Raw genomic sequence first — 16,609 nt, forward strand, 5'->3', positions numbered from 1 at the left:
TGTGCACGCCACTGGTGCTGTCACCGCAGCGTTCAGACGTTGGGAGTTAAAATGCAACAACAACATCTTGCCTGCCCAAAAATGTAATTCCTGGAAACGCTACTGCTGCAGACCCTCATCGGAAAAGATCTTGAGCCAGGGCCCCCCATATGAGGAGTCACTGTGTACAGTATATGTTGTTAAAATGTTTTGACCATATATATATACAGTATGTATATATATATATACTTGAACCCCCTCAAAGGGGTCTATGGAGTTTGAGAATCATTTAACCCATTTTGAGCGGGAACCCCTTTTGGTGTTCCATACATTATGTTATAATTTAGCTATTGGAAAATAGCAGATCTACAAGCTCATAGCGCGCCACCGAGTGGCGCGCTACGAGCTTGTAGGTCTGCTATTTTAAAAAAATCGAAGAACGACTGACATAGAAACATAGCTTTTTCAGAAAACTGTCAGGATGTAGAAGACATTTTTAGAATCTGATCTCAGGTCGAAATGGGTTAAATGGTCTAGGTTAGAATCCTGCTGGCGGCTCACCGCTGGAGCACATTGAAGTTGTATTAAATACAATAACCCACAGCTGCAACATACTAAGGCTTTTGGTTAAAAGGGGGTGAGTCCTGTTGCAACTGCCGTCAACCATGTCATGAATTACATTTTGTAAGGTTCATAAGGCTGTGATATAATTGCTACATAACATATACCACGACTGTTTGGATATGGCAGAGCGGCGATATACTAGGACGCTCACTTTAATTTCATTTCACCGTCCTCTTCCCTCCTCTCTCCTGTGTGTTTTATTGGAATACCAAACGACTCGCCCCTTTGCCAACTCGCCCTGGGCGTACACTCCGCACAGCCAGCGTAACTGCGCGGCCTGGCATTCCTAAAGTAACCTATAAGTAAATTATGCTTAAACGCCTGAACTTATTCCTAACCTTAACCTCGGATGCCTAAACCTAACCCTATACCGAAACTTAACCCCAGTAAAACTACGCCTAACCCTAAACTTATTTCTAATCTCATTCTCAGTAAAACAATATAAAGAATACAAGAACCGCTGCACCGAGCGGTCGGCGTGAGGTCTGTGGAAAAAAAATCGAGGGGCGAGATGGTTTAGGGGCGACCGTACCTGATACCTTTTATTCACTGTCCTCTGTCCCTCTCTCCTGTGTGTTATATTCTGTCCTCTGTCCCTCTCTCCTCTGTTTTATATTCACTGTCCTCTGTCCCTCTCTCCTCTGTGTGTTATATTCACTGTCCTCTGTCTCTCTCTCATGTGTGTTATATTCACTGTCCTCTGTCTCTCTCTCATGTGTGTTATATTCACTGTCCTCTGTCCCTCTCTCTCCTGTGTGTTATATTCACTGTCCTCTGTCTCTCTCTCATGTGTGTTATATTCACTGTCCTCTGTCCCTCTCTCTGCTGTGTTTTATATTCACTGTCCTCTGTCCCTCTCTCCTGTGTTTTATATTCACTGTCCTCTGTCCCTCTCTCCTGTGTTTTATATTCACTGTCCTCTGTCCCTCTCTCCTGTGTGTTATATTCTGTCCTCTGTCCCTCTCTCCTCTGTTTTATATTCACTGTCCTCTGTCCCTCTCTCCTGTGTGTTATATTCACTGTCCTCTGTCCCCTCTCTCCTGTGTGTTATATTCACTGTCCTCTGTCCCCTCTCTCCTGTGTGTGTTATATTCTGTCCTCTGTCCCCTCTCTCCTGTGTGTGTTATATTCACTGTCCTCTGTCCCCTCTCTCCTGTGTGTGTTATATTCACTGTCCTCTGTCCCCTCTCTCCTGTGTGTGTTGTATTCACTGTCCTCTGTCCCCTCTCTCCTGTGTGTGTTATATTCATTGTCCTCTGTCCCTCTCTCTCCTGTGTGTTATAGGATAAAGAACCCAGAGGTATTATTCCCCTGGAGAATCTGAGTATCCGAGAAGTGGAGGACACCAAGAAACCAGTAAATAGCAACGAACGCACGCACGCACGCACGCACGCACGCACGCACGCACGCACGCACGCACATCATGGAGTGACTTGTTGTTGCTGTTGGTCTATATTAAACGTTGGGCCAAGAACACACTGTGGCGTCAGTGTGATCATAATCAACACGTTGTAATATAATATGTTATTATGAGAGGACATGAATGAGAGAGCAGTGGGTCAGAGTGAGTCTCTCAAGTACAACACAGAGGAGCTGATAAGAGATCCAGATAATCTAGTTCTGTATGAGGGAGAGTTCTAGTTCTACACGAGGGCTTTCACTCCCCCCTTGAGGCAAGTTAATGCAGTGCAGAGTATTTTCCATAATATTTCACATTTTCTGACGTTCGGTGAGACTCCTCTTAACGAACAGTGGACCTCTGTATGAACCGACACGAGAGTTTATCTCTTCTGTGTCAACGGATAAGAGTGACCATCTGCTGTAGTAGAGCCAGACCGGTATCGACTATTATTTGACTTTTTTGATGACTGTGGTGTCGGTGATATTTTTTAACATTTGGAAACGGCCTTAAATGGTGCAGAGAAAGCAGGTAGGGATGTAGCTCTGGTCCATGAGTAAGGCTGTGGACCCCTACCTGCTTTCTCTGCACCATTTAAGGCCGTTTTCAAATGTTAAAATGTAAAAGACCAATATTATTATGAAGAAAACAAGATGTTAAGACCGCTAAAACCAAATAGAATAAAGTTTACCTTCAGAAAAAGCGTTGTTTATGGCTTCAGAATGTAGGTCTTTTAACATGCAATGTCTATGGAGTGACGTCACGTCAACACCACTAGGTCTGGAAAGGGGGCGGGGAAGGGCTGTGAGACGGGCCTATTATATAGCCGGATGTGTCACAATTTTAAACCGCTTCAACCTGGCATCCATATCTCTATTATTATACCTGACAAGTTTTCAAAAATGAACTGCTCCGCGGGTTGCTGTTCAGTTGCTGCCCGCCGCTCCTAGCTTCTTTTTTTTTTATTCGCACGATAAAAACAGTACAAAAAAAGGGTAACATCAATAAAAGAGAAATATGTGCAGGTGAGAAAAGAAACCCATGGAGGGCTTATATGTGGTTCTCACCAAAGATAATATACAAATAGTAAATAGACAAAGTAATCAAACATGGGTATGAAAAACAACAAAAACAAAATACAGCAACAGCTGGGCAGATGAAAGGCAGAGGACAAACTCCAGGGAAGTGCAAATGTTCTCGGCTTAATCCGAAGGTTCCCAGCTGTTCTCCATCATTATCATCACACATCCCTTCAATGACAAATTGGTGCTTCCTATCTCCTACAGTTGGAGGCCATCGATATTGTCCTTTTCTTTTTGCTGAGGTTTGCGTGATCTGCGCAAAAGGACAGTTAACCCATTTTGGGCGGGAACCCCTTTTGGTGTTTTAAACATTGTTATAATTTAGCTATTGAAAAATAGCAGATCTACAAGCTCATAGCGCGCCACTCGCGAGCTTGTAGGTCTGCTATTTTTGAAAAATCGTGAAAATATTTATTTCAGAAAACTGGAGGATTTAGAAGGATTTTTTTAAATGTTGAGGTCAGGCCTAAATGGGTCAAATGATAAGGGACAATATCGGTGGCACCCAACTGTATCTCTTCCTATCTCCCTAGAAGTCTGTTTATGTACGCAACTACCAGACCATAATGTGGCAGCCAAACTATGTGCAGACTTGAGAGTGCAACCGCGACTATACGACTATTAAACCATTGAGCCAGCTGTCTCGAGATCATTCTTATTGGCTGTGTTATAATCATTGTGCTCTCATGCATGCAGAACTGTTTCGACCGGGTCATCAAGGTTTCATTATTATTAACACATTGAGAGCCCACGCAAAACTGCCAAAAATCACTTTCACCTAGCAAATCCATTCACATTTTTTATAATTCAGCTGACTGTGGAGACACATGCTGGAACTTTTTCCTTTGAAATGTTTTATAGTTTCTGAGTTATTTAATTTAAACGCCAAATGCATTCTCAATGGCGAAAACACAAACTTTGGCACCACGTATAAAAAATCAAAATAAATCATTATTTATTTTTTTTGATTTTTTTTAATAAAAAAAATATATATATATATATATATTTTTTTTTTTTCAAAGACGTCCACAGACGTCTTGGGCTATGCACGTGCGGTAATACCCAAGACGTTCACAGACGTCTTGGGCACAAAATGTGTTAACACGAGCGGTGCCCATGTTGTGATGCCAGAACAGGCCATCTCCATATATGGAGATATGGTCGTCCAGAGCCCCCGGGGCAGAGGCTTTTGTGCCGTTAATGCATGCCCCACCCAGTTATTATGTATGTGTCCCTTTTTTGCCCATATATGGAGTTCTTTGTCAAGCATGCCAAATGAGGCTTTTGTGCTGCTTCTGGACAACCGTAAATGCAGAGAACCCGTTCCACCCATCTGTCTTGTGCCCCTTTTATGTCCATATATGGAGATTTCTGTATGTTTCTCTCTTGTGTCCCTTTATTCCTATATATGGAGTTCTGTGTCAGGCATGCCCAAATATGGAGTGTTGTGATGTCGGAACAGGCCAGCTTAATATGGAGTTCTGTCTGTCTGACAATCTGTCTGTCTGTCTTTCTAAAATAGCAGACCTACAAGCTCGTAGCGCGGCACTGATTGCCGCGCTACGAGCTTGTAGGTCTGCTATTTTTGTGGGCCACTGTATGTATGTCTGTCTGTCTGTCTGTCTGTCTGTCTGTCTGTCTAAAATAGCAGACCTACAAGCTTGTAGCGCGGCACCGAGTGCCGCGCTACGAGCTTGTAGGTCTGCTATTTTTGGGGGCCACTGTCTGTCTGTATGTCTAAAATAGCAGACCTACAAGCTCGTAGCGCGGCACTCGGTGCCGCGCTACGAGCTTGTAGATCTGCTATTTTTGAAAAAATCATGAAAATGTGGCGCAAATCTTTGAATATATATTCTTTCAGAGCGAACGTTTTTAACTCAAATCTTTGCTTCTGGGGAGGTCCCTGGAACAACATATTTTTTGATGGGGGTCCGTGGCCAAATACAGATAATTCTGTGGGTCCTTGACATGAAAAAGGTTGAGAACCACGGACATAGAAACATAGTTAGACATCAATCAAATTGCATGCCAAAATATGGTGTGTTGTGATGTCAGAACAGGCCAGCTTAATATGGAGTTTTGTGTCAGGCATGCCCAAATATGGTGTGTTGTGATGTCACAACAGGCCAGCTCCATATATGGACCCTGGGGGCAGGGGCCCTGTCCAGACTAGAGCCCGGGCAGAGGCCTTTTTTGTGGCGGTTCTGGACAACCGTGGGTCATAATTTTGAAGTCGGTGGGGCGAACGGTTCTCGAGTTGACGTGGATTACAACGGTATATATACACACACACACACACAGACGTGATGTCTTTTATAGATAGATATTTCATTCTAATGATTGATTTCTCCTACAGAACTGCTTCGAGCTCTACATCTCGGAACACAAGGACCAGGTGATCAAGGCGTGCAAGACGGAGGCAGACGGCCGCGTGGTGGAGGGCAACCACACCTACTACAGAATCTCTGCCCCGACCACAGAGGAGAAGGACGAGTGGATCAGCAGCATCAAGTCAGTCACGTTCTCTCTCTGTGTGTGTGTGTGTGTGTGTGTGTGTGTGTGTGTGTGTGTGTGTGTGTGTCACCGTCTCCACACCATAGCGCAAAACGGTCTTAAGCTGCGCACTTCTTAAGCTGCGCGCAGCTTAAATTCTGAGTTTTTAGACAGCTGGTGGATGGAAAAGAAGCTCCACCTCCGCGGAAGACTTGAGCGGAGGAGAGCGTTTCCGGGAATCTGGCCGCCGCGCAAGAATTCAGCGGAGGTGGAGCTTAATTTCCATCCACCAGCTGTCTAAAAACTCAAGCTTTAAGCTGCGCGCAGCCGAGAACGTGCGCAGCTCTTTCGACCGTGTGGCAGCACCTTGTGTGTGTGTGTGTGTGTGTGTGTGTGTGTGTGTGTGTGTGTGTGTGTGTGTGTGTGTGTGTGTGTGTGTGTGTGTGTGTGTGTGTGTGTGTGTGTGTGTGTGTGAGAGACCCATTCTGGGTAACAATGTGTGTAACCCAATAGCAGATCTACAAGCTCGTAGCGCAGATCGTGAAAATGTGGCCCAAATCTTTGAATATTATTTCAGAGCAAAGGTTTTTTAACTCAAATCTTTGAATATATATTCTTTCAGAGCAAAGGTTTTTTAACTCAAATCTTTGAATATATATATTCTTTCAGAGTCTAACGTTTTTAACTCAAATCTTTGCTTCTGGGGGGTCCCTGGAACAACATATTTTCAGATGGGGGTCGGCGGCCAATTACATATAATTTCGGGGGTCATTGACATGGAAATGTTTGAGAACGACTGACATAGAAACATGGGTTTTTCAGAAAACTGTCAGGATTTCGAAGACATTTGTAGAATCGTCCTCAGGTCTAAATGGGTCAAGCATGCCAAATGAGGCTTTTGTGCTGCTTCTGGACAACCATAAATGCAGAGAACCCGTTCCACCCATCTGTCTTGTGTCCCTTTTATGTCCATATATGGAGATTTCTGTATGTTTCTCTCTTGTGTCCCTTTATTCCTATATATGGAGTTCTGTGTCAGGCATGCCCAAATATGGAGCATTGTGATGTCAGAACAGGCCAGCTTAATATGGAGTTTTGTGTCAGGCATGCCCAAATATGGTGTGTTGTGATGTCACAACAGTTTTTAACTCAAATCTTTGCTTCTGGGGGGTCTCTGGAACAACATATTTTCAGATGGGGGTCGGCGGCCAATTACATATAATTTCGGGGGTCATTGACATGGAAATGTTTGAGAACGACTGACATAGAAACATGGGTTTTTCAGAAAACTGTCAGGATTTCGAAGACATTTGTAGAATCGTCCTCAGGTCTAAATGGGTTAAACACAGTCTCTCATGCTGACCAGCTCAGCGGCCTTGTGGTTAGAGTGTCCGCCCTAAGTACTGCCCTAAGCCCTACATAATTGCGATTAACGATTTAATCATGTTTTTTGCATTGAACGTTGGAACATCACAACGTATCACAAAATTGCACAGGGCAGATATGACGCATTACTCGGATATACAAAGAAATCACTTACACATTTAATATATATTTTTTCTTTCCAAGAATGTACACAATATCCTAGATCTGCTATTTCTGCTATTTTTGAAAAATGTATGGACATGTTGTCAACGTGGATGCAAAAAATGCAAAAAAAAAAAAGCAAAATGCAAAAAAATGCAAAAAATAATTGCGATTATCTCAAATAATTGCCATTAGGCGATTATATAATACTTGTGATAGGCCTACCTAATTTACCGTTCCTTATTAGTGTATAAGGTTAAAGAATCGAACGTTCGGGCAGGCTCTAACGGTGTCTAACCCGCAGTGTTGTTTTTGGCAGCAAGTTTCTATTTTAGTTTTAGTCATAGTCTCTTGAATAGTTTTCACTTATTAGTTTTAGTCACATTTTAGTCACCTGGAATGTATTAGTGTTAGTCTAGTTTTAGTCGACTAAATGTCATAAGATTTTAGTCGACTAAAATGTGTTTTCGCGGGCCTTGATGCCGTCGTAATGGCTGATTTTGTACTTGCTGAAAACAGCCGATCTACAAGTACACAACGCGTCGCGATGCGTTGTGAGCTTGCAGATCTGCTATTTTCAGCATGCAACCAAGTGTAAAATGACTTGTCTATTACTTATACTGGATCTCTTGTCCACTATATAGTCCCTTCCTAACATTTTACTCTAGTTTTTATCCGTTGACGAAATTGTCAACATATTTAGTCTTAGTCTTAGTCCTCATCAGCTCAGTTTTCATTTCGTTTCCATGTAGTTTTCGTCAGTGAAAAAAGGTAGTCGACGAACATTTTTCGTCTTGGTTTTTTTGTCGACAAAAACACTGCTAACCCACAATGTCTTCCACTTTCAGGGCTGCCATAAGCAAAGACCCCTTCTACGAGATGCTAGCTGCACGGAAGAAGAAGGTCTCGTCCCTGACGAGGCTGTAGCAGCGGATCCGGACGAAGGACGATCCGGACCTTCTTGCAGCTCTCATGTATCAATGTGTGGACGACGTGCACTATTTGACCTGTTCAACTTATTGGACCTCGAGTTGCTTTTTGGAATACTGATATCTGCTAATGTTTGGACCCATCAAAGACTTGGCTTTACGAATGAGCCTCTTTGTGGAGAGTTTAACTCAATAAGGCCTATTTTGTTTAACATTAGAAGAGGTTTTTTTTTCCCCACTTTTTCTCACCAAACAGAGAATCTTTATATATATATATATATATATATATATATATATATATATATATATATATATATATATATGATTATTTCCGTCATGGCTCCCTTTTGTAAAAGTTCCTTCCAAAGAAATCCCAGGACTCCTTTACCTCTTAAGATCTCTTTTGTATCTATGGGAAATATGTCGTCCACGTCAATGACTTTCTCTGCCTTTTTTTGTTTGTTTTTGTTTGTTACGTACAGCTGTGCTACGACATAACTATCCACACGTTTCTGAACAATTAGGACGGAAAGTCAAAGGAGTGCTGCGCAAAATGTACAGGGACGCACAGTAATGTCAAGGTTTAGATTCATTCAGACCTTTCTCTTCAACGACAACAAGAGAGATGAGTTCAGGCTGGAGGCGCTTTGGCAGGGACGTGCACGCACAGACATCAAAGGGGGCTTCAGCCCCTGCCCTTTTACCCCGTCTGTAAAACAACTGCCCCTCTCCAGACCACGAATGCAGCATTTACTACGGTGAAAGGAATGCACATGCCCCTCCTTTCCATGCCATGCCGGAAGGCAGCGTTCAGTCTCCTGAACTTGAACGCAGCATTTTGCGTTGAACAAATTTGTTTAGAAATCCATGTCGTTACACACCGCATCTCCACTAGCTAAAAGAGTGCTGGGTTGCGCCCCGAAAATAGCTGATCTACAAGCTCACAACGCGTCGCGCTGCGACGCGTTGTGAGCTTGTAGATCAGCTATTGTAGATCAGCTATTATTTGCTATTCTTTTGTACAAAAGTGCCCTCTTACGGGATTTCAGCCCCTGCCCCTCTAACACTCTCTGCACGTCTCTGCGCAGAACGATGGCGAACGCACTGGAAACAGTCAAATATATACAGCAGTCATGTTGTAACCAACCAAAATACCAATGTGTTTTATCACAGAACTACAGCCAGATAGTGTACAAGCCTGCTCTGTTTTTTTCTTTCTTTTTGCATAATTTGAGGGTTTCCTCTTAATTTTCTTGGATCTATCAAAGCACTGTTTTGTAGCCGTCACATAGTTAAATGAGATTTATTTATCTTGATTTCTCGTAATAATTTATTTTCTGTTTTGTCTCAACAAAAAAGTGTTGAAATAAATGTTAGACTGGTATGTTTTTTGTTCAATTCACCTTTGTTGTTCAAGCTACCTGTATTAAGGTCTGAGAGTTAAAAAAGGAAAAAAGTTTTGGTCATACACACACAGTACACATTTGTGATGTATTATACTTAATTTATACTACAAGGGATTTACAAGCCTGAAGCATACATACTTTAGTTGCCCATAAATTACATAATTTTGAGACCAAAGGGGCACAGGGGAAACTAGAAAAAGTGCCCTTCAGGGCACAGGTCTGATGGATCTGGTAGATCTGCTATATTGGTATTTTTTGTGGACATGTGTCAAGTGTTCATATTTTGTCATCTTGCCCTTTGACCATCAGTTTTATCACCCTCCACAGGCCTAATCATCTCAGCCCTATTTTATCATTTATATTATGGATTGCCTGACGCCAAGTTAAGACTCAATGTCTGTCCCCAGTCAAGTAAATTCACCATACTGTAGTGTGCTGTTTTGATTTGAGTTTACATGCAGCTGCTTCGATATCAGTGTGGCCTTGGTGCCCAGTGAGAAAGTAGATAGGAGTATTTCTCTCTGTCTCTGCTAGCAGGGAAAGAATGTTATCTACAGGTTGCCATAGCAACGCCAGCCTCTGTGCTTTCCCGGACTATGGCCATCAAGGACGGAATTAAGGAAGCTGTCCCAATATCAGTCCCATCATCTATGTGCTGGTCCAATCAGCGTTCGACACCTAGTGCCAGCGTGGCAAAGTGGAAATTAACTGTGGGTTCAGCCAATGAAATGTGTATCAACAATAACGTATTCTACAGTATGAATAGCCTTTGAAATGAATTGTTCGGCAGAGAGAGAACCCTGTGCCGTTTGCCGCACAGGGTGAGAGTTTTTTGTAATTTGGCTGTGTGCGGATCTGTTCTGTCTCTCTGATCTGAAAATGAATAGAACTAAACCATAATTGTTCTGACTCGACAATCATTCTTCTGGTGGACTCATCTTTTAATTGGGTACAAGGTATTTTTCTAAAAGAATATTTCCTGCTTAAAGTAATCCTGTTAAAGCTATTGTTAACTTGGTCATAGGCTCTCGGCCTAGTTGTGGTGCTGAGTATTTCTGTGTACTCTTTGAGTACTTTCTCTAAAGTATTTTTTATAGTTATACCCTGTGTGGCTCAGTAATTCAGTATAATACAGTCCTTTTATATCCTGGGAATCCTTAATTGTCCCTATGGCATTTTATATGCAACAAATGGGTTTTATCTTAATTATAAATCCATCAAATTGGTCCATTTCGAACCGTCTTTTTTCCGAGTATAAGTCTAATTTATTTAATTAGCACCTCCGACAAAAAGGAACCACCCCCATTTTCATTTTTTTTTCCTGCCGGAAGAACAAAGTCCATAGTCATATTTTTGGAGCAGTGGTTTTGTCGATGCATTTTCACTTCTGGAACCGATCCTCCCCATTTTTGGGAACATACAAGCCGCGGATCTGTGGACGAACGGACGAAGCATGAAGCTTGCCACGGTCCTCCACAGATTTCCCCCCCCCCCCCATCCTGTCCTGGATCGTCTGTCTGTACGACGGTTCCTCTCCGCTTCGGTGGACCCTGTCCGGGACCACCTCCTGCCTGCCTGATTCTCAGCTGCTTGCTTTTCTGAAGTTAAGTAATTTGTCTTTCTGTAATCTTTCTTAGATTATACTGTTATTATAATTTATTGCCGTACATTCATGTCTGGGACTTAATCCCTGAACAGGTCTCAGTCACATTACTCTTCCTCCACTTTAGATTTTCAGGATGTAGCGCAACCATCGATGGGCACATCATCCTCACCCTTTATTTTACTTTCCACTTCGATTTCTTATCTGTTATAATATGTTTGCCTTTCAGCATGCGGTTATCATTTGTCTTGTTTTATGTTGATATATCGCTGTAGGAACCCATACATGTTACTTAATTTATAGTCTTCTTTCTCTCAAACCTCCGGCCGGGGTGCGAGAGTAGAAAGGTTCTTTTTATACCGTAAAAGGTCTGTGATTCCTTTCACCATATGATTACACATTTTTTTTATCACCCCTTTTACATTGTACCTTATAGTAGTGTTCGGTTTTTATGACACTAAGGTTTTTAGAGTGTGTAGGCTCCTTATCTAAGGAATTTAGGGAGGAGAGCAACAGGCTCTCCTTCTTTCTCCCTCTCTGGGACTGAGTGCGTGCGTGTGCGTGCGTGTTAGAACGCATGGCTCCGTCTCTCTCTCTCTCCTTCTCTCCTTTTTCTCTATCTGCCTGTGGGCCTCTCTGTCTGTCTGCGTGCGTGTTCGTGCGTAGGTGTGTATATCACTGTCTTGTGTTTGGATGGATGTATATGTTGTCCCGTAGAACAGTTATTCTTCTTTTAGGCCTAATAGTTGAATGATGTGGGTGTGTGTGTAGCGTGCCATTCGTTCAATGTCACCTATTTATATTGTATATAATTTTATTTGTATTTAGAGTGACTGAGTGAGTACGTTTATCCTGTGGGCGGATATGTTGCCCTTGTCTATGTGTGTGCATGCGTTCGTGCGTGTGTCAGTAGCTGAGACAATTACGCACAGGGTGCGTGTGTGCGTGCATATGTGTTTGTCCGTGTTCATGTGTATATGTGTGTGGGTGAAACACCATTTGATTGTTTTTTTTTTTTTTAGAGTGTGACAGTACGGGTACTTGCGTATAGCCTCCATTCTAATGATTAGTGATAATATTAGGGATGCGTGACGACTATTTACTATTGATTTATTTATCTGTCAGGCTCCGTGTCCCGCCATTTATCATCATTTCATACACTTTATAATTGCCTAGTGGCCGTGCCATGGTTTTTCAATTTTAGATAGGTCCCCTTCAACATTTAAATGCCCATTATCATGAGAATTTATTATTCATTTCAACCAATCCCCTTATTAATTTCATTCATGTATTATTTTGGTTATTATTTCATTTCATTTATTTTTTTGAGTGGTGTCAACCATTCATTCCCAAGACATTTTAAATTCCCTATTATTATAATACTTATTATTTTATTTTTATTTGTACTCTACTCTCTCTTTTTCTCTGCCTGGAACGAGTTCTGCAGGCTCCTACAGGTAGAACTTGTGATCTCACAATTTCTTTTTTGGCGTCTTATACGCGACATTAGCTACGTCATTAATAGCGTATTTGATAAGTACATTAGCATACATGTGTTTTTTTAGGAGTGATGACCTACATTTTGTTTATTTCTGTCCGTGTTTGCAATGCCATGCCATATTATGCATGATAGTCTTAAAGTCCAGTGCAAATACAGGGCAAAATAGACTTGTGCGTTTATTCTGTCATCATCAAGCTGTGTTTCCTGTGTTAACGGATTAATCACTGCACCAGTATTATAGAAAACAATTTAAAAAAAAATGAAAATAGAATACTTTGTTTTCTTCTTGAGATATCTTTCTCTCTCTCCCTGTCTCTACGTAACCTCCCTCCAGTTGTTTATCTCTGTGTAAATGCGTACGTAGAACGCTGGGTCTCTCTCTCTCTATCTCTCTCTCCTTGACCTGTCTCTCTAAGTACTCTCCCTTCATATAACTGTGAAATGCGTGCTGTGAGAACGTCTGTCTCTCTAAGTACCCTCCCTCCATATAACTGTGAAATACGTACTGTAAGAACGGTCAGGAGAAGTACAAATATTAATATTATTTTTTATTATTATTTTAATTTTAATTTTTTAAACCATACCCTGTCTACCTACACGCCCTACTTTCACCATAGCTGTGGAACATGCGCGGTTGGTAGAACAGTAATTTTCATTTTTTTTTTTTTTTTAAAAACCATACCCTGTGGATGTTTACCCTGTTGATGAATTGTTTATAAGTATTGTTGTTTCATTTCATTCACCAGTTTGTTTTTCTCTTTCTGTTTTTATCTCACAGATACGGATTTCTGGTGGTTTCGTGGTCAGGAACAAACCCGGGACAGAGTCATCTAGAGGTCAACAAAAAGTGATGGAGAGTGAAGGAATGTGTTGTCGACCTCGAGATCCCTTTTCCCTTAACTTTATTAGGGTTTGCCCCCTAGACCCCGAACCACTCAGAAACAGTATTAGGCCCAAACCCCCAGAACAATGACTGCCCTTTTATCATTATGATTAGGCCTTATGACATCTGCCCATAGATTTCCCATCGGGAACAAATTAGAATTCCACTCATGTTTCACCATACACATAATTGTTTTATGTTTTTCTTTTCTAAGACACTGTATTTTGCTAAAACGCTGTTACCCTTCCCTACCTAGTATTAGGATTCATTTGATCATTCCTTCTCCCCTCAATTGATTAATATGGTATTTTGACTATTCATTTTCCAGATCCCAGATCTGCTTCATTATATAGATTATGTAAACTGAATTATCCCATCTTTGGACAATCTAAATTTCCTTCCATTAGGATTCATTATCCCACCTCATTATATTTTTATTATTTTAAATTTGATTCATATTTTACCTCTGAATTTGGAATATCCCTCCATTGTAAACATTTAACCTTTATGATCCCCGAACCACCCCTTGACCTTACATTGAGTTTGACTTGATTAGGCATATATCCTCCCCTGGATAGACTTGATTCTATATTTGGCCTTCATGGTACTAATGGACTCGCCAGGAAGCGACACAACATCATCAATTACCCTGTCCCCCCCCCTTTCCAAGCTCTGCTTGGTATAAGAACTGTTAGGGGCATCTCCGGCCGTTTTCTCCCGTTTGAATCACAGAGATCAAGTATCTGTCAATGAGAAAGTATAGGCTGAGATTGTCACCTATGGGTCACCTGTTATGTCACCCATCCTGGGGGGCGGGGCGAAGATTCGGCTCCGACAACGAGCCAAAAGAAGACCATCCAGTGTCTGCTCTGATGAGCTACAAAGAACTTTGTTGTCAAATGACACTTTCGACGGCGTAGGAACGCTGCAACATTGCTGAGTTCTTTGAGAACCCCGAAGACCGAAGATCGAGAGAGAAAAGTCATTCTGTCTCTCTCCCACAGTACCATCTAAATAAGGAGTGATTGTTTGCCTAGTCTTAAGTCAAAACTATTTTTTATTTTTCATTGTTCCTGTTTCCACTGCCTTAGTATAGAGTGAATTTTATTTCTCATCTCCCAATTGACCCTTATATTATTTTAATTTAATTCCCTGAAGATTGATTATTGATTATTGATCACATTTGACACTTCATCCACAAAACGTGATGGAGTTGATGGATCTGGTAGATCTGCTATATTGGTATTTTTTGTGGACATGTGTCAAGTGTTCATATTTTGTCATCTTGCCCTTTGACCATCAGTTTTATCACCCTCCACAGGCCTAATCATCTCAGCCCTATTTTATCATTTATATTATGGATTGCCTGACGCCAAGTTAAGACTCAATGTCTGTCCCCAGTCAAGTAAATTCACCATACTGTAGTGTGCTGTTTTGATTTGAGTTTACATGCAGCTGCTTCGATATCAGTGTGGCCTTGGTGCCCAGTGAGAAAGTAGATAGGAGTATTTCTCTCTGTCTCTGCTAGCAGGGAAAGAATGTTATCTACAGGTTGCCATAGCAACGCCAGCCTCTGTGCTTTCCCGGACTATGGCCATCAAGGACGGAATTAAGGAAGCTGTCCCAATATCAGTCCCATCATCTATGTGCTGGTCCAATCAGCGTTCGACACCTAGTGCCAGCGTGGCAAAGTGGAAATTAACTGTGGGTTCAGCCAATGAAATGTGTATCAACAATAACGTATTCTACAGTATGAATAGCCTTTGAAATGAATTGTTCGGCAGAGAGAGAACCCTGTGCCGTTTGCCGCACAGGGTGAGAGTTTTTTGTAATTTGGCTGTGTGCGGATCTGTTCTGTCTCTCTGATCTGAAAATGAATAGAACTAAACCATAATTGTTCTGACTCGACAATCATTCTTCTGGTGGACTCATCTTTTAATTGGGTACAAGGTATTTTTCTAAAAGAATATTTCCTGCTTAAAGTAATCCTGTTAAAGCTATTGTTAACTTGGTCATAGGCTCTCGGCCTAGTTGTGGTGCTGAGTATTTCTGTGTACTCTTTGAGTACTTTCTCTAAAGTATTTTTTATAGTTATACCCTGTGTGGCTCAGTAATTCAGTATAATACAGTCCTTTTATATCCTGGGAATCCTTAATTGTCCCTATGGCATTTTATATGCAACAAATGGGTTTTATCTTAATTATAAATCCATCAAGGTCTCCAGGGCAGGTCAGGTTGTGGCCTCCTGGTGGCGCTATAATAGGCCAATGTGAAAAGGGTGGCATTTCTTCTTACGCCTTGGATGGCAATTGGATGAAGCATTTTGTTCCAAAAATGTGTTTTGCAAAAATCCACCTGTTGGTGGCGCTATAACAGTATGAAAAGGGTGGGATATATTTCTCAGCCTAGTAGGAACGTCTGTGAAAGATTTCACGTTAATTGCACGCTGCATTTTTTTTAGGCTTTTTGTTCAAAACGGGCCAATCCTGCAAACTTTGAAAGCCAATATTAGCCAATTAGGATGGAATCTGAAATATCGGACAGATCCGTCTTGAACAAATGACTATAGAGATACTGTGTAACGATTTGCGGGATTTTTGGACGGAAGTAATCTAAAAAAAATGTGTTTTTCAAAAGTCAGCCAAGGTGGCGCTATAACAGGCTGCTCTGGAAAATTTAGGGCAGAGGTTCATCGTTGGCATCCAGGGGGAGTGTGTGCAAAATTTGGCATCGACCAGGTTAACGGGTGGACGGACGGACACACGCACACACACACGGACGGAGTGCAAAACATACTCTCTCCTCATGCCTTCGGCCTGGTGGAGACAATTAATTGGATTTACATTGAGGGGCAAAAGACGCCACTAGAATCTGATTTCTTCATAACTCCCCTTTTCGTTGTGATTTAATGACACCATAAACATTCCATGGATCCTAATAATTGGAAATCAGCATCAGCAGCCTGAGAGCCTGCAGAAATTATTTAAAAATATATTAAAAATACATGAAAAAAGTAATAAAACAAAAAACACGGGCACCTCACATATTACTAGGAGGGCATTATCATAATGTCATAATGGTCTTTTGATTTAGTCAGCTATTAGAAAACCTTGGCTTTGGAACGCCTAGGCTCAGTATCAGGTTACTAATGTTTCTCTGACTGGGAAATCTGGAGCTCTCTGG

At 41.6% G+C, this 16,609-nt stretch overlaps 1 protein-coding gene across 1 annotated transcript in view; it reads left to right on the forward strand.

The window, feature by feature from the left end:
• LOC306919523 (cytohesin-1-like) overlaps window positions 1–9,417 on the forward strand; it is a 54,568-nt gene extending 45,151 nt beyond the window's left edge. Inside the window, exons 10-13 of the mRNA XM_079532285.1 lie at window positions 1,888–1,959; window positions 5,441–5,595; window positions 7,953–9,001; window positions 9,033–9,417. Coding sequence (XP_079388411.1) covers window positions 1,888–1,959; window positions 5,441–5,595; window positions 7,953–8,031 — 306 coding nt within the window. The 3' untranslated portion in view covers window positions 8,032–9,001; window positions 9,033–9,417. The remainder of the gene's footprint in view (window positions 1–1,887; window positions 1,960–5,440; window positions 5,596–7,952; window positions 9,002–9,032) is intronic.
• The last annotated feature ends 7,192 nt before the right edge of the window (window positions 9,418–16,609 follow it).

The sequence above is a fragment of the Electrona antarctica genome (genome assembly GCF_951216825.1).
Source record: "Electrona antarctica genome assembly, contig: scaffold_26, whole genome shotgun sequence".
NCBI lineage: Eukaryota > Metazoa > Chordata > Actinopteri > Myctophiformes > Myctophidae > Electrona > Electrona antarctica.